General features: G+C 42.4%; 1 protein-coding gene across 3 annotated transcripts in view; it reads left to right on the top strand.

Moving 5' to 3' along the window:
* The window catches only part of PCYT1B (phosphate cytidylyltransferase 1B, choline), a 131,078-nt gene that overhangs the window by 38,154 nt on the left and 74,223 nt on the right, over positions 1–18,701 (top strand). For all 3 annotated transcript variants that reach the window (XM_055337370.1, XM_055337369.1, XM_055337368.1), the window contains exon 2: positions 16,769–16,868. In XM_055337370.1, coding sequence (XP_055193345.1) covers positions 16,769–16,868 — 100 coding nt within the window. The remainder of the gene's footprint in view (positions 1–16,768; positions 16,869–18,701) is intronic.

The following is an 18,701-nucleotide window of genomic DNA, read 5'->3' as shown; positions in this document are numbered from 1 at the left end:
GCAGAACTTGATCCCCAGATCAGGATCACACCCTGAGCTGAAGGCAGGCGCTCAACAGCTGAGTCACCCAGGCATCCCAAAGCTGGGATTTAAAATGAGTTGGGTCTGACTTCTAAAGCCCCCTATTTCCACTATGCCCAGTTCCCCAACATCAGCGAGTGGAGAATCACCTGCTCACGCTTCCAGGTGAGTTGGAAGCAAGGTGTTTTTGTGTGCACTTTGAGAAATGCTGTATTTAGCTCTCCCATGTCACATTGTCTGCCTTTGGGACCAGGAATGGAAACAATTTCGATGTCTAGGCTCTTGTTAGTAAATTTAGAAATTCAAAGTAAATATTTTTGACCTGGCAAGTCTTCTCTTATGAGATTCGTACATACGTATGGCTACAAAGGATGAGTATTAGGATGGTCTTAGCAGCATTATTCATAATAACTCCAACTGGAAGCTACCCAAATCCCCAGCAGAAGTAGAATGGATAAATTGCTGTATGTTCACACAATGAAGTGCTACGCAGCAATGAGAAAGAAGCATCTACAATCACCTGCAAAAATATGGGTAAATCTCACAAACATAATATTGAATAAGAGAAGTCAGACACAAAAGAATATACACTACATGATTCTATTTCTATTAAATATTTTAAAAGTAGGCACACCAATCTGAGTTTAGAAGTCAGGATAGCAGAAGGAGCACAGGATGGATGCTGGCAGTGGTTGGTTACTGGATTTGGGTGCTGCATATGTTCATTTTGTGAAAGTTCAGAGTTAATACCCTTAGGATATGTTCACGTTTCTGTATGTGCATTGTTCTTTAATACAAAGTTGAAAGATGTTCTGACCACAGTAATGGAGAGAGGGTAACACTCTACAACAGATTGCCCATTCCCAAAACAATTCCTGTGACCTCACAGATTACGTTCTAAGGAATGGTATCAATTCCTTTTTTCTTTAAGATTTTATTTACTTATTAATGAGAGACTGAGAGAGAGAAAGAGAAAGAGGCAGAGACACAGGCAGAGGGAGAAGCAGGCTCCGTGTAGGGAGCCTGATGTGGGACTCGATCCCGGGATTCCAGGATTCACGCCCTGAGCTGAAGGCAGACGCTTTAACCACTGAGCCACCCAAGCGTTCTGGAATGGCATCCATTCCTACCTCAAATTACAGCTCTTGGCCCTTAACAGAGCTTCACTGTGCTCGAGTGGTCAGCACCCAGCCCCAAAGAGAGCATAGCCCTTGAACTTCTAGGATGGGTCTAACCCTAATCAGGTTATTTGTGAATTAAAAGCCATGATGCCCAATCTGTATGTATTTTATAACAATGACCAGGCCTCACAGCACATTTCCAGACTCAGAAGGAAGTGGATGGAACTGGTTAGCTAGCAGGAGTGTCTCCAGATAATGCTGCTATAGGGCAGATTCTAGTAAATGACTGACTCTGAACCATCCTATGATGGGTTTTTTTTTAAGGGAAGAGAAACTAGGAGAGCTGTAATTAAAGCTAAAGGAATCCTCCCTGTATCTGCCACATCTGTAAGAGATCTGGCCAAATGAATCTACATTACCCCATAGTCTTCCAGAATAGAATCCTAAGAAACAAAATTTAGAGATCCAATAGAGAAAGGGTATTGAAAAGAAGACAGATCTAGCCCGGGTGGCTCAGCGGTTTAGCCCTGCCTGCATCCCAGGGCGTGATCCTGGAGACCTGGGATCGAGTCCCACGTCAGGCTCCCTGCGTGGAGCCTGCTTCTCCCTCTGCCTGTGTCTCTGCCTCTCTCTCTCTCTCTGTGTGTGTCTCTCATGAATAAATAAATAAAATCTTTAAAAAAAGAGCGGTATTTCTCAAATTGGTGGGAGTCTGGGGTCTCACAGCAATGCAGCTGCTTCATTGGTAGTTAAATTTACCCTTTTTTCTGAAAAATACTGTTTTTATTAAAGAAGTCATCCACTTTGCACAATCAATTTTCTTTGGAATATCTTTCTTTGGAAAACATTCTTTGGAACATCCTTCCTTTAGTGGCTCAGGGGAAAAAAAGGGTTTTATTATTGAAATAGAATCTAGCAAATACCTCAGGCTGCAACATGTTAGAAATATCTGTACTTCCATCCAACTGTATGGCAAACCTCCCACACTGCATAATTTGTTCTAATGCTTGTTTCTCCCAGTCTGCAGCAATGTTTTCTGTATGTCTTCTAAATAGATTTGACTGACAAAGGAATGCATTTTAGTTTGACATCACTTTTTTTCCCTTCATACTAGAGCAGCCGGTTTTACTGTGGCATGAAAAGCATCTGTTTCTGCGGTGGTATGAGACTTTTGGTTTTTCTTTATTGAATTATGGAAATTTGAAAAAGGCTTTTCACATTTGTCATCGCGTGCCATGGTGTTTTGCAAAGGACTGGACTGAGTATCACATCTTGAAACATTGCTGAAAAAAATCCTAGAGTTTGGTCTTCATGTTCTGGATGCTTTGCTTTTCAGTATCATTGGTAACTACTGCAGCTCCATATGATCGTTACCTGAAATCTCAAGGTAAAATAGACACTCCAGGTGAAATTTAATGTTAATGGTAGCAGATATTTGAAATAGCCCTCTTTGTGTTAATTGTCTACTCAGCTGTCTTCCTGTGGATCTGACTGGATCTTCATTGTTGACACCTGGTGATGTGGCTGATGGATGACTTCTGCAAGGAGTAGAAGGGTCAGCTCTGCCACATTCTTGTCATTTGCCTGCGCTTATATGATTTCTACTTTCATATTTCATTGTGGGAAATGCTTTAAGCTGCTTGATCTTATAAGCACTGGTTTAGTTAAAACTGTATAATAGAATTAGTAATGCTTCTTGTTTTTTAACCTGAAAAATAAATCTACTGAGGGGACACTTGACGGGATGAGCACTGGGTGTTATTCTGTATGTTGGTAAATTGAACACCAATAAAAATTAATTTATTAAAAAAATAAATCTAAGCACAAGTGTTGCTCTCTAATGGACTGTCTTGCCCATCCCACATTAGAAACCCCTGGTCTCGATATTCTAGATCTTGCCCTTGGATCCAGCAGTGAGGGAGAGAACATATTCAGACTGCATGTTTGGCCTCTTATAGACATGCTCTTTTAAGCTGCTTTTTGGTTCTGAAGCTCTGCCTTGCATGGAGGGTGCTGCAGAGACAAACATAAGAAACAGGTGGTCTTGGGCATCCCTGGGTGGCTCAATGGTTTGGCACCTGCCTTTGGCCCAGGGCATGATCCTGGAGACCCGGGATCGAGTCCCACATTGGGCTCCCTGTGTGGAGCCTGCTTCTCCCTGTGCCTGTGTCTCTGCCTCTCTCTCTGTCTCTCATGAATAAATAAATAAATAAAATCTTAAAAAAAAAACAGGTGGTCTTGGGGCACCTGGGTGGCTCAGTCAGTTAAGCGTCTGCCTTTGGCTCAGATCATGATCCCAGGGTCCTGGGAGCAAGCCTCTGCATTGGGCTTCCTGCACAGTGAGGAACCTGCTTCTCCCTCTTCTCCTCCCCCATTGCTTGTGTTTTCTTTTTCTCTCTCAAATCTAAAAAAAAAAAAGGATTGTGTTTATGAAGGCATCGTTGTTGAGTATGTTGGTTCCAACACACGGCATAACTCAGCATGCCTCTTATGGCAGCACCACTGGAGGAATTTCTATAAAATTCGGCATCGGGAAATGCTGTGCTTCCCTTCAGTAGCTATTTTGTTTTTCACTTACAGACAATATTAACTTTGTCTTTCTCCTTGCTTGGACTGCTGAGAGCTTAAAGTCATTTTTGTGACCCGCCCAAAGTGTAGAGAATCAGGATAGGTATTTGTGCATGCTCACTTTGCTTCTGACCTTTGTTGAAACCCATATTTCCTCCCTCAGCCCAGATCTTGCAACTATTAAATTTTCAAAGTTTATTATTTTTTGAAGTCACCTCAAGTCCTTTGGGGAAGGAGATGGGATATGAATAAGATAGAAGCTTGTTACTGATGTTCAGTATAAACTCTTTAAGCTCAGTGGCCAAAGAAAAATTTATTTAGGGTATGGAATTTTTAAATCTCTAGGTTAAAAATGATTACTTTCTATTGCCAATAGCATCTATGCATTTCATGAATCTAAGGTTCCATTCATTAGGAGATAGAGTCCCATTGCAGGGATGTTACAATGTCAGGAAATTGCTGATACTGATTTTAAGACATTTCTTGTAAGACACCTTCCTAATCTTGGAGATGTTAAAATGTGGGGGGAAACCTACATTCTAGAATAAATATTATTAGAATAGTTTTATTTAGTACAATTTTATTTAGTTTAGAATAGTATTATTTACAGTACATTTCAGAAGGTGGCACATGGGTGTGAGGGGGTTATTGCTTATGGGTGATCACTGCTTTAAGGAAGCCAGTATCCCTAGGGCGTAATAAAATTTCTGATCTCTGGTCACTGGAAGGGCAGTAATCACTAGCCTGGCCTCAATGGAGGTGTTCACATATTGGTTTAAAAGTGGGCTGCTTATGAGGGAACTCTAGCTATAGTTGGAAAATGTATATTTTTCAAAATATTTAAGACAATCTTTAAAACTGTGCTATACTTTTGCTTTTAACTAATTTCAAAATATTTATTCTCAACAATAGAAAAATGAATCAGGGACAGATTATTCTCAGAAGAAAATACAAATGGCTAATAAACATTTGAAAAATGTTCAATCTTTTTTGTAATCAAAATAATGCAAATTGAAACAGCGTGATGCCATTTTTTGGTCTATAAAATTGGCAAAGATAATACTCAGAGCCAGTGAGATGGCAGCAAGCTAGGTGCTTTCATACATTGTAATATGAGTATAAATGAGACAGCTTTTGTAGAAGCTAATTTACCAATACATGTTAAAATGTTCTACAAATATTTATCTTTAAAATGTTCATACCCCTGGTCTAAGTAATTCAGCTCCTAGGCATCTATCCTAAGGAAATAATCAGAGGTTCAGAACTATGTTTAGAATGTTATTTATATTAGTAAAATATAAACAGCTTAATATTCAACAACAGAGATATTTAAATAAATTATGGTTTTTCTATTCAGTAGAATGCCTTATAGCTATCAAAATTAGTGAGAGTTAAATGGGAAATAATTTGTACCTTCTGCTCATTTTCCTGTGTATCTAAAACTTCTTTAAAAAATAGTCTATTGAAAATAACAGTGAGGTGGATTTAGAGAAGTCTGGACTCCTGAGAGGGTGGGGCATATCATAAAGTGGCCACGCTGGTGCAGTTGAGCAGCTTGAGTCTCATCATACACCCTACTGGAGCCTGATATCATTAGTGTTGGGTGGGCCAAGCCTGGGGGAGGCTGCTCAGCATAGTGGGCAACCAGTTACCCAGAACCTTTGGAAAAAGAAATGACTTTATCGAAAGGGCTATTCTTCAAATTTATCTTACCACTCAATTTAACCATGGCCTATTCTGTCTCATTTGGAGGTACCTACCAATCTCTCCTCTCAGGACCTACACCAACCAGTGCTTGCCTTCAGGCCAACTAGAGTGTCTACCTTTATGACTCACCTTCTTTCACCTACATCATAGTTCGTGGTGCCCCTTTCTTTCAAAATAGAAAAATGAACAGATAAATTAGTTGTTCCTGTTTCTCTTCTGTCTTTTTAATTTTAACATCCTATCTCTGGGATATGATGCCCCTGCTTTTCATTATCTTGCCTAAAAGAATCATGCTTGAATATTTGAGTCTCTGGGCTAGAGAAAAAGCGGGTATGGAACCACCTGATAACACCCTTGAAAATAGTGAGGTTGAAGACTAGATGATATAATAATCCGGCCATACTGAGAAAACACTGTCCATGTAGTTAAGATCCTGAAGTTGTTAATATGTATGCATAACATATCAGAAAGCCCTAAAAGAAATACAGAAAATGTTAACAATGGTTGTATTTGGGAAGTAGACTTATTGGTGAATTTTGCTTTCCTTGATTTTTCCCAAGTTTTCCGTAGTATATATCATGATGATAAGAAAAAGGTAGGAAACACTGGTAATTATATTTCGTATGCAGCTTAATCTTTATCAATAATCGTTATCCATAATTCCCTTGCCAGTTCTTTATCAGCAATTTTTCTCTCTTCAGTGACTCTAAATTCCTCCATTCAACAAATGTTTATCCAGAACTTTGTCAGGTACTGCCCTAGGAACTAGGGATAGAGCAATGCATAGGACAGACCAAGTCCCCGTTTTCTTAGAGCTGCCAGTAGTCAGAGGAGATTGGCCATAAATATACAATGTCTCCCCATTAGACAACCAGAACCTTGCCTCAGCCTACACTCATGCCCCAAGCTCAATGAATGGATGCAGTCTAGTGGCTTTGAATATCATTTATATTCCTAGGGTTTTTTGCTATGCTATAGTTCTCTGTCCCCAACTCCAGACTTGTAAATCCAACCACCTACCTGATAGCTCCACTGGGAGATCTAATAGGTATGTCAAACCAAATGTGTGAGAATGGAATTCTCAATTTCCCCATCCTGTCCCTCCCACCCTCAAACCTACTCTGCCAGTGTCTTCCCCATGTTAGAGAATGGCAGCGCCATCTTTATAGTTCTTCAGGCCAGTAACTTTGGAGTTACTTTGCTTCCTCTAATTCTTTTATGCTCTACATTCAATCCATTTCAAATTTTATTTATTCAAAATCTATCCAGAATCTGACTACTTCTCACCACCCCCCTGCTATCACCCTGGTCCCAGTCACCATCTACCTACTCTTGACTGATGATTATACCAGTTATCTTAGTGGTTTCCTTGGTTCTGCCTTTGACCTTTGAGAGTTGAGCCTTAACATAGCAGCCAGGTGGTCCTGTTCAGACTCAGATTATATTCCTTCTTGTTCAGAACAGCATCCTAAAAACCCCATACCATTGGATGTCTCTGATCTCCTTTGTACCTCACCTCTCTGGCTGTATCTCTTACTACTTTTTGTTCACTTCCTCCAGGCATATCACCCTTCTTGTTATTCCTGGAAGAAGCTGGGCATGCTAGTGCCTCAGGGCCTTTGCACTTGATTTTTCTTCTGCTTGGAGTGTTCTTTCTCTGCATGGCTCAATTGGTCCTTTATATCCGACACATATATCAACTCCCTTGGCTGTCCTATTTATAGATAAACCCCTGGCGGTTTAGCACTGCCTTCAGCCCAGGGCGTGATCCCAAAGACCCAGGATCGAGTCCCAGATCCGGTTCCCTGCATGGAGCCTGCTTCTCCCTCTGTGTCTCTGCCTCTCTCTCTGTGTCTCTGATGAATGAATGAATGAATGAATGAATGAATAAATAAATAAATAAATAAATAAATAAATAAATAAATAAAATAATTTTTTAAAGATTTTGATCCCAGGATCATGCCCTGAGCCAAAGGCAGATGCTCAACCACTGAGTCACCCAGGTGTTCCAAACCCCCTATATTCTTTATCCCCCTTCCTTGCTTTAATTTTTTTAAGCATTATCACCTTTTAACATATTAGGCATTTCACATTCTTTTTTGTTGTTTATTATCTTAAGGATCACAAAGGCAGGGTTCTTCAGGTCTTTTTTTTGGTTCCCTGGTGTATCCTCAGAACCTAAAACTAGTGCCTGGCATACAGCAAGCCCTCAAGTAGTGTTTGTTGGATGTTGGAAGCATGAATAGAAGGTAGACAATTTAAATTGTTTTTAAAAGCTCAGATGAGTTTTAAATGTTCCATATACCTGAGAATAATATCATTTAACAGTTAGTTTATAAATAATAGTTGTTGTTTTTTTTTAAGTACTCCTGTTTTTCTGTTAGACACCTTTCCCTGACATTTGGAACACTTGATCCTGGATTAAATTTCCTGCATCTCTGAATTCCCAAGATAGGAAATATTTCTTTAAATCTATTTTAAAATTAGATAAATTATATGAATGTGTTCTCATGTAAAAGTAAAACAAAATAACAGACATAAATGGAGTAAATGATGAAAACATCTTTTTCATCTCTTCTCCCAATGTGATCTTTTTCCCCAGGGGTAACCCCAGTTAATTTGTTGTATCTCCTTCTAGGCCAGTGCCATCCAATAGAACTTTCTGTGATGATAGGAGTGTTTTATATCTGTGATAATATAGTAGCAGCCGCTAGCTACATTTGATTATTGAGCACTTAAAATGTGGCTAGAATGACTGAGAAATGGAGTTTGTAATTATATTTCATTAATTTCATGAAATAAAATTTGAATTTAAAGAGGCACATGTAGCTAATGGCTATCCTACTAGGCAGCACAGTTCTAAACTATTTCTACAGTTACCTATTTCTCTCTCTCTCTTTAATCATACATGATATCCTACTATATAACCTGTATACATATTATACATTGTGCTTTGTCACTAGCAAAATTGTTCTAAAAATTGTTCCTCATCTGTGTGTATGTATCTTACTGTTTTTAATGGTGCCTATTACTTCATAATCTGTGCCTACCATACTTAGCTAGATGAAAAATAGATATTTCTTGGTGCTGAGCCATATGCTAGGCATCCTTTTTCTCCACTCCACTGGCATCTGTCAAGGCTTTGCAGCAGCTGCCTAATCTGAGATTCTGCATAATCACTGACACAGTCCAAGAATCTAGTGATTTACATATGTTAGGCCCTATGGTCAAGTATAAAATCTACTCTTTCTTCCCTGTCTTCAGAAGATGAACATATTCTAATCTCAAATAAAATCCTGCCTTAAAAACTATGTTCAGCAGCTGGTAAATACAAAACTAACAGAATGAGACTGAGAGCTGCAATTTTGTGATGTCTTTTTCTAATTCTGATTTTGCAGTTCTGAAGCTGGTGATTCCTGAGGCAAAAGGCCTAAACGGGAGAAATAGATTCTTTCTGAAGTCCTGTCTCTGTCTCTTTTGCAAATTCTGATAGAAATACCATAATGTTGCCATAAAATTCTTTCCTACTGGAGGACATTCTTGAGATGGTTATGACTTTATTAACTATGGGTAATTCATTTTTCATTTGATCTCTGTGCTTCTAACATGCCTCATCAACATTTGCTAGTTAACGTTTATTGAGCCTGGCAGCCATACTATTATATATACTCTATCATTCAAGGCCCTGTAGAGAGACAGACAGCTCACTCTTAATGGGAGATATGAAAAAGCGTTTAATGAAAGGGACTATTTACAAGAGTGTGGGCAGAGCTTCAGGAAACCTCAAGGGATAGTATGCACCCTAGGCCTGGGTATGTTAGGGGTTGTCACTCCTAGGCTTGAAGGGGTAAGGGGAGATCGTGATTACCAGAACTTTGCAGAGTGCTCTATAAAGAGGGGACTCTCAACAAAAGCTGTGGATTTTGGTAAGAGGACAGAAAAAACATACTGCTTCCTAGCAGGAAGGAAGCCATGGGGAAAGGTATCCTGAGCTCCCTCTTGTTCTGCCCTCCGGTGTTTTGCATACTTCTCATTGACCCCACCCAATATGAAGCAGAAAGGCCCTGGAGCCCATTGGTGGTGCAGCGCATACAGGAAGCTGTACAGAGAAGAGTAGAGAAGGGTAGGAAGAAAGTAGATTCTGGAGAAGTAGAAGGAAGATACTACTCATACATCATTTCATTTAGTCCTTACATCAGCTTCAAGAGGTAGATCATTTTATTAACTCCCTTTTATAGGTGAGGATGCTGAAGGTTAGAGAGGTTAAGGACAAGCAATTTCTTTTTAAAGATTTATTTATTTGACAGAATAGGAGTGCATGAGCGGGGGTCGGGGGGGGCAGAGGGAGAGGGAGAAGGAGAGGAGCAGACTCCCTGCTGAGGGCGGAGCCCAGGATGGGGGCTCAATCCCACTATCTTGAGATCATGACATGAGCTGAAATCAAGAGTCTGCCACTTCACCTGTTGAGCCACCCAGTTGCCCCAGGACCAGCAGTTTTTTGTTTGTTTGTTTTTAATATATATATTTTTAAATTTTTATTTATTTATGACAGTCACACACACAGAGAGAGAATTTTTATTTATTTATGATAGTCACAGAGAGAGAGAGAGGCAGAGACACAGGCAGAGGGAGAAGCAGGCTCCATGCACCGGAAGCCCGATGTGGGATTCGATCCCGGGTCTCCAGGATCGCGCCCTGGGCCAAAGGCGGGCGCCAAACCGCTGCGCCACCCAGGGATCCCCTGTTTGTTTGTTTTTAAGGACCAGCAGTTTTTAAGAGTCCACCACTTCACCTATTGAGCCACCCAGTTGCCCCAGTACCAGCAGTTTTCAAAAAATCAAATGGATATTAAATAATGGAGCTAAGATTTGAACTCAGGCCTATCTGGGTGGATTGTCCTATTGCATGTAAGAAGAGCTTAGCATAATCAAGCAATTCTGCAGCTGGCTGTCACCATCAGCAGTACTATGCTACATTCTGATTGGTTGATTAGTTTGCTGTCTGATTGGTGCAGTTGTACAATTGACGCACATTATGTAAGTACAGGTTCTATTGAGGTTTTTTTCACTCAACTGATGTTTGTGTATTTTACGTAATGTCTAATAGCTTTTTAAAAATTATTTATTTATTTTAAGCAATCTCTACACCCATTATGGGGCATGAACTCATGACCCCGAGATCAAGAGTTGCTTGCTCTTCCAACTGAGCCACCCAAGAACCCCATGTAATGTCTAATAGCTTTTAAGTAAATATTTGACAGTGTCTAATTGAACACATTCTGCAAATGAAATGCCCAATATCTAAAGTCTTTCCCTGTAAAAAGCATGATGGGAGGGGCACCTGGGTGGCTCAGTGGGTTAAGCAGTGGACTCTTGATTTCAGCTCAGGTCATGATCTGGGGTCCTGAGATCGCACCCTGTGTCAGGCTCCACGCTCACTGGGGAGCCTGCTTGAGATTCTCTTTCCCTATGCCCCCACTCACCCTCACACACTTGCTTTCAAATAAATAAATCTTTTTTTTAAAAAAGCATGGTGAGAATGTGGCTTTGGTATGATACAATATAGTTTACATTACCAGAACCTATATGATGAATAGGCAACATAATCACATGCAATGACTAGGTGTTCTGAAATCCTAAATCAGGTAGAAAGAAGTTTAATTGCAGTCTAGCTCTAAGTCTGTGGTCTGGCAAGGTCCTTGCACATATGAGGTTCAGGGCACAGGGCCAGGGCTTCTTAACCCTTTAAAATCCTGTCTTTTCTGCTAAACATAAAAATTTCATGTGACTCCCCAGCCCTGAATTTAGAATATGGCTACCTAGGGGGCATAGTCTATCCCCTTACAATGTCTACCAGTTCAGAAGCTTAATTTCTATATATGTTAAAAAAAAGGTAGGGCTTTTTTTTTCCGGATATGAAATTCCTGAAAATTGAATATGCCTTTTCAAACTAATACCTCCTATTCTAAAAGGGCCACCCTTCACCTTTGAGGATTTCTGCCCCAGAACAAGTTCTGTTCCTTTCCTTATTTCTCTTCTACTTATGCACTCTCCAAACATCTAGCATCATATGAAATACATAGCAGATGTTCGTAAACATTTAACAATGTGACCCGGCTGGTGTGGGATCTAAGCTGTGGCTTGCCAGTAACTAACTATATGTCAGTCATCTGACCTACTACACCAAATCTGGGTGAAAAATATGGTCACATCCTTTGGTTTTCTTTTCTTTTTAAAAGATTTTATTTATTCATGAGAGACACAGAAAGAGAGGCAGAGACGTAGGCAGAGGGAGAAGCAGGCTCCATGTGGGGATCTTGATGCAGGACTCGATCCTAGGACCCCGGGATCATGCTCTGAGCCAAAGGCAGATGCTTTGAGCCACCCAGGCATCCCACTTTTTTCTTTAAAAATTTTTTTTATTTGACAGAGAAGCAGAGAGAGAGAGAGCGTGAGTGCGCAAGCCCAGGGATCACGAGAGGGAGAAACAGGTTCCCCACAGAGCAGGGAGCTCAATGCAGGGCTCAATCCCAGGACCCCAGGATCATGACCTGAGCCAAAGGCAGACACTTAACCTACTGAGCCACCCAGGCGCCCCTCCTTCTCTAATTACCAGGAAGTCCATGTCTCCTTTTCAAGGCCCCTCTATCCTAATTGTCTAAGAATCCTTTGAGTTTCCTCAGTTCAAAGGGAACCAGAAAGGTAACTGAGTCTGAGGGATGTAACGCTGCTGTTACTTCCTGCTGCCATTTGGTGTCTCTGTTGAAGGTAGATTCTGTATAGTTCATTGGAGATAGATCTCAGAGCTGTAAAAATAAATGACAAATAAAGTGCTTAGTGTGTAGATGGCTATATGGTACTGCATAGGCCCTCAAAGATTTAATTATGTTACATTATTGAGCATCAATTTTATGTGTTATTCAGGGCCTAGACCCAGAGGATCCCTGGAACCATCCCAGGTCTGGCAAATGGTAAGGAAGAGATGGGGGTGTGGGGCCTCTACAAGCTGATATGTATATATAAATCTATAGACCTATATCTATATGTATAGATATACATAGATAGCTAGGTAGAGATACATAGAGATATATCTTTCTATGTATCTCTGTGTGTATTTTTTTAAGATTTTATTTATTTATTCATGAGAGACAGAGAGAGAGAGAGGCAGAGACACAGGCAGAGGGAGAAGCAGGCTTCATGCAGGGAGCCTGATGCGGGACTCGATCCCAGGTCTCCAGGATAATGCCCTGGGCTGAAGGCAGATGCTAAACCGCTGAGCCACCCAGGTGTCCCTGTGTATATGTTTCTATAGATCTATCTCTATATCTATAGCTCAGAGTCCAGGTTGGACCAGCCCCCTGCCTCTCTCTGGAGCTTCTGGTTATCTTACTCCCATTTTCCTGAAGTTGGTTTGCCCCTTGTAGGTGGCGGGGACAGAACCTGAGTAGCTTAAGATTTCGTGTAAATCAAATGATTTGTTCTGGTTCAGAGAAGGAATTCTGGGGTGTTTGAGGAAATATTGGTTGAAGCCACAGGGCTGGTTGTTGGTAGCTGGGCCTTAACCAAGGTCTTCCTGAATATAGAGCTTGCCTCTAAACTGAGGGGGTAATCTGCCTCATTTTGGAAGGCAATGTTTTGGCAATGTTCAAGTCTGTGGCTCATTAATATCTGGATTCTCCTCATTCCAAGCATAGTGCCTTGTACATACTGAGGAATACCCCTTCTCGGTGTCAACTGCTGTTAAATATGATCACATGTTCCCAAGCACACATGTATACATGTGTGCACATATGCACATGCAAGTTCATTTATGAACTCTGTTTGCCTTCCTTCTCTTTGCTTCTTTCTTTTTCCTACTTCTAGGCTACGATAATTCAGAAAAATATACAGAGTGCATATAAACCTTTTTCTTTACCTTTGAGTAACTATCATTGTTTTACAACTTTCTCTGTCTCTGCTTTAATTACCAGGCTTCACACTCTCTAGAACACACCTTTCTTGGAAAATGACAACACCTTATTTTTTTAATAAACTTTGCAACTGGCACATAAAAGGTCTGTCAAAAAAAAAGATTCACCGTCCGTGTATATTAAAGGTTAATGAATCATAAAATCTAACCCCATTTGCCAATCCATTTACCTATTTAGGTTGTATCCTAAAAGTTCATTCACAAGTCAAATTGCTTTGTTTTTAGGGGGAACTACATTGTCTATTATATAGTATTATATATAATAATACATACTAATAGTAATAATGGCCACAATTGATTGAGTACCAGGTACTTTACATACAGTATTTTGTTGTTTCACAGCAACCCTGCATGATAGGTACCAATTTTACAGATGAAACTGAACTTCATCTAAGGAACATCCATCCATCCATCTATCTATTTATTTAGATTTATTTATTTTGGGGGGAGGGAGGAGGCGGCAGGGAAAGAGTGAGAGAATCTTAAGCAGACTCCCCACTGAGTGGGGAGCCCAATGTAGGGTTCAATCTCACTACCCTGAGAACATGACCTGAGCTGAAATTAAGAGTCAGAAGCTCAATAGATTAAGCCACCCAAATGTCCCTTATTTTTTAAAAAAGATCTATTTATTTTAGAGCATGTGCCCTTGGGCCCCCATGAGTGTGAGTTGGGGGAGGGGCAGAGGGAGAGAATCTTCAAGCAGACTCCCCACTGAGCAGGGAACCTGGCATGGGGCTCAATCCCATGAACCATGATGATGAGATCATGACCTGAGCTGAAATCAAGAGCTAGGCACCCCATGGAATGTCCTTTTAAAATTAGACAAAGTCAAATACATTTCTTGTCCTGCAGATAGCACCTGCTAAAGGGGCATAGACAGGCCACCCGTGGCCTCCCTCTCCATTCCTTGTCCTTTTACCAGCCACAGCCTGTGGGCCCCAAGTGGGTGTCTGATTCAATGGCAGCCCATTCTGGTTGTGGCCTGCTTTGAGAAGATGAGCTCAGTCTGATTCTCCCTTAGGAATTTGAATGGGGAAACATGGAGAGAAGTAGTAAGTTGGTTGGAGCTGGGGCTGAAAGACTCAATCAGAAGTTGATGAGTATTGAGTGTTGGGAAGGGAAGCCAGTTGTCACAGGTGAGCTGCTGGTTACAGGGGAGTAGAGGTAAGCAGAGACTTTACTATAGTGGACAGATATAGGGTAAAGGGGAGTGGGACAGGAAGCATCAGGTGCAGAGAGCAAACAGGTGGGTGCAGAGCAGTCTGGAGCCAAGTGCTGTACCTTTCCTATCTCCCCCACCCCCACACACGATTTCTATGATTGTTGAACTATAAATTAATCCTTTACCTCTTGAGCTGTTTTGAATGAGTCTTGGTTCTTTTCAGTCAAAAGAGCCAAATTAGAATACACAGCCTGTAAGTACTGGCAAAGGGATGTGAGCTGCAGTTTGTGGCTACCGAGCCTCACTGTTACTGTCATTGCACCCCTTTGCTACATTACAGATGCTGCTCTGGCCCACGATGGCCCACGAGGTCACCTTACTGGACTGAAAAAGAACCAACAATGGACCCAAGTGTCCTGAACCCGCGTCCCCAGTCTTGGTTTACTTTCAGAGCCCTGAACGGGAAGGTGGGGGTTAAGAACATCTCAGGCAACTGGAAGGTCTCCAAACAAGCCTGGGGCAGGACTCCAGCTTCCAGGGCGGAAGGTGCTACAATGGGGAGAGGGGTGGGGGCAGGGCAAGGACTGCTGCTTGGCAGTGCAGAGGAGAACCAGGCTCTTCCAGGACTGGAACTGGTCTTCCCCCTACTTCAACCTCCGGGTCTCACTCAGATCGTGCCTGATGTACTTTTGAAATTGTGAATGAGTGACTGATGCCCGAGCGAGTGAATAAACGAGTGGCAGAAGTGGGTCACAGCCCCTGTTCAAACGTGTGGATCATTCTTCAGTCATCTTCTCACGCTAAGGAACTTTGTGTCTGTCTCTGAGAAACAACCCATGCACCAGTATGAGTACCGTGGACGGTTGACTGGTCGCCTTCAGCTTTAAAAATAGCCAAGACAAGGGGATCCCTGGGTGGCTCAGTGGTTTGGCGCCTGCCTTTGGCCCAGGGTGTGATCCTGGAGTCCAGGGATCGAGTCCGGCGTTGGGCTCCCTGCGTGGGGCCCGCTTCTCCCTCTGCCTGGGTCTCTGCCTCTCTCTCTCTCTATCATAAATAAATAAATCTTTTTTAAAAATAGCCAAGACAAGGGGATTCCTGGGTGGCTCAGCGGTCTGGTGTCTGCCTTCGGCCCAGGGGCCTGATCTTGGAGTCCTGGGATCAAGTCCCCTGTCGGGCTCCCTGCATGGGGCCTGTTTCTGTCTCTGCCTCTCTCTCTCTCTCTCTCTCTCTCTCTCTCTATCTCTCATGAATAAATAAATTTTTAAAAAAATAGCCAAGACGATAGAGCGCCAACCAGGGTAACACCAGAGCCCGGAGACGGCACACGGATGACCCCGGATTGCGTTGGCCCTGTTTACAAAAACACGGCTCCCTTTGTCTTCCTCTGGAGAGAGTGAGGTTTTCATTTTAAGAGGCTGACTTAAAGATGCGGAGCCACTTCCCGGGCAGGCTTCCAAGTGACTACATCCCTCTCCCGGCTGCCTGGGGCGGGGCCTCCAGCCGTCGGTGGCTCGGAGCTACCGCAGGAGCAGTTGGCTGCAGCCCGCCAGAGCCAGAACCAGAGCCAGAACCGCCGTGCGCTCGGCCTTCCCGGGGCACGGAGGACGGCTTCGGCCTTGCACTGAAGTGACGTCAGAGTTTGCGATTGGCCAGGCCGGGGTGTGTGTGTGAAATACAGGCGATGTCTGCCACACTTCTGAGTATGGCATTTCTTCCGGCCGAGTACCCCGGGCTGTGGGTAAGTGTAAATCTTTGCAGTCGGCCCTGGGTGGTTGTGAAACGTTCAAAGCCGAGCACTGGGACTCTCCAAGGGCATGACTTGGCATATTTTGTCATCCTGCTGGGCCTCAGTTGCCTTTTCTGTGAAATAGGGAGGGTGTCCTCCTGTGTTACGGGATGATAGAAGAATTTAAGCCATCAGAGGCTGTGGTGGGGCCGAGAAGAGCTAACCCGTCCAGAGTACCTCCTCTGGTACCTGGCATATAGGAGACAGTGCGGCACTCTCATCCTTTCTGAGCATCAGTCAAAAAAAAAAAAAAAGGTTTCGGTAACCATGTCCCTGTTTTTATTTCTAACAGCATAATATTTCTCTGGAAGATGCAGTGGATATATTCTGCTTCTTGATCGTACCTGTGTGGCCAACAGAAATAAGGCTTCAGGGGAAGTTAGTGCCAAAGGAAAGTTTGTCAGACTATATTCCCTTTCTCTTTTTCCCTTCTAGACCCTGACTGCACCTGCCCCATTTGCAGATGAAACCAGCTGCCAGTGCCAAGCACCCCACGAGAAACTGACCATTGCTCAGGCCCGCTTAGGAACACCAGGTGAGGCTGTACTTCTTGTTCCCCGAAAGGGCTCTGTCCTGACATTTAAAATAGCAGAGAGGCCTATCATTACTTGAGTGGGCCTTGCTTTTGATCGGAGAGTTGAATTGAGAGATTTATAGCACAGTGCGAGAGGGATAAACCCCTGCCCTGATAAGCTCCACCAACCAAACTAAGCAAGTGAAAGAACAGGGATCGGAGCCGCAGCTCTGCCATCATTCTGCAGCTTTGTGCAAGTCATGAGAACGATCTCAATCTGTTTCCTCTTGAGCAAGCAGGGACACTGACACCTGCCTGCTTCACAAGGTTTTGGGGGTGACAAGATTTGGTTAAAAACACCAGAGCCCTGTTTAAACTGTGAAGGCTTATCCAAACCTAAGCTATTACAGTTATTGCCATTTTTAAAAGACTGTGTTTTTAAGCTGTTTCTCCTGGTGTGCCTTAAAGAGCCTGGGCTCTGCGCTGGGAGTGTGTTGATTCATTAACTCCTTTATACCAGAGACGGATATGGAAGAGATTGAGAAACCATCCGGAGAGTTCAGGCATACCTCATTTCATTGCGCTTCTCTTGAGTGTGCTTTGCAGATGCTGCATTTTTTACAAATTGAAGGTTTGTGGTAACTCTGTGTTGGACAAGTAAATGGGCACTATTTTCCCAACAGTATTTGCTTATTTTGCTTCTCTGTCACATTCTGGTCATTCTTGCAATAGTTCAAACTTTTTCATTGTTCTCTTTGTTATGGTGACCTGTGATCAGTGATTATGATTCACTGGAAGGTCAGATGACAGCCTTTTTTACTATAAAGTGTTATTTTAAGGCAAATACATTGCTTTTTTTCAAGATATGCCATTGCATGCTTAATAGACTACAGTATAGTGTAAACATAACTTTTTAAAAGAAGTAATCTCTACCTCCAACCTGGGGCTTGAACTTTAAACCTCTGAGATCAAGAGTTGCGTGCTCTACTAATTGAGCCAGTCATGTGCCCCTAACATAAGTTTTATATGCCCTGGGAAACCAAAAAATTTACTTGACTCGCTTTATTGTGGTATTTGCTCATTCGTAGTGGTCTAGAACTGAACCTGCAATGTCTCCAAGGTAACACCTATAATTAAAGAGACAACTTGGTGTGAAATAAAACCCCCAAATAATATGCATGTGTGTGCTTAGGGGTTCAACCTTGCCACACAGATAAGTGAAAGTTTGAAGGAGGGCAGATTCACTTGTCCTGGAACAGTCAGGCAAGACTATGTAGCTGACCTGAATTGGTGGTCTGGGGAGAAGTAAGATTTGGACAAGGTGGGCAGCAAACAGGGGGGTATTTCAGGCTAGTGGGACAGAAGAAGTGAAGGCACAGAGCTAGCCACGTGGGAGTGCATGAGTGGCACTCCTGGTGATTCGGCTGGAGTGCAAACTAAGATTAGTTGAGCAGCTCAGCTTTGAGACATTGAAGACATTGAAGATAGCTCGGTTTCCACTCACCATGGCAAAAAGCAAACGTCCCAGGCCTAAGAGAATCTGTGGGTCAAAGGACAGTTTGCTTAGTAATAATGGGTATTAAGTGCCTACAATTGCTAAGTTATTTATTTTTTTAAAGATTTTATTTATTTATTTGAAAGACAGAGAGGGAGAGCCCAGAAGGAAAAGCAGACTCCTCACTGAGCAGGGAGCCCAATGCGGGGCTCCGTCCTAGGACCCTGAGTCACAACCTGAGCCAAAGGCAGATGCTTAGCCGACTGAGCCACCCAGGCATCCCTACTAAGTTCTTTAGATGGATCCTGTTACTTCACTCTACAACTGTCTGTGGTTAGTACTTAGAGTATTTCCTAGAT

The sequence above is a fragment of the Nyctereutes procyonoides genome, unplaced genomic scaffold, assembly GCF_905146905.1.
Source record: "Nyctereutes procyonoides isolate TBG_1078 unplaced genomic scaffold, NYPRO_anot_genome, whole genome shotgun sequence".
Taxonomy (NCBI): domain Eukaryota; kingdom Metazoa; phylum Chordata; class Mammalia; order Carnivora; family Canidae; genus Nyctereutes; species Nyctereutes procyonoides.
This window is presented reverse-complemented; position numbering and strand designations above follow the sequence as displayed.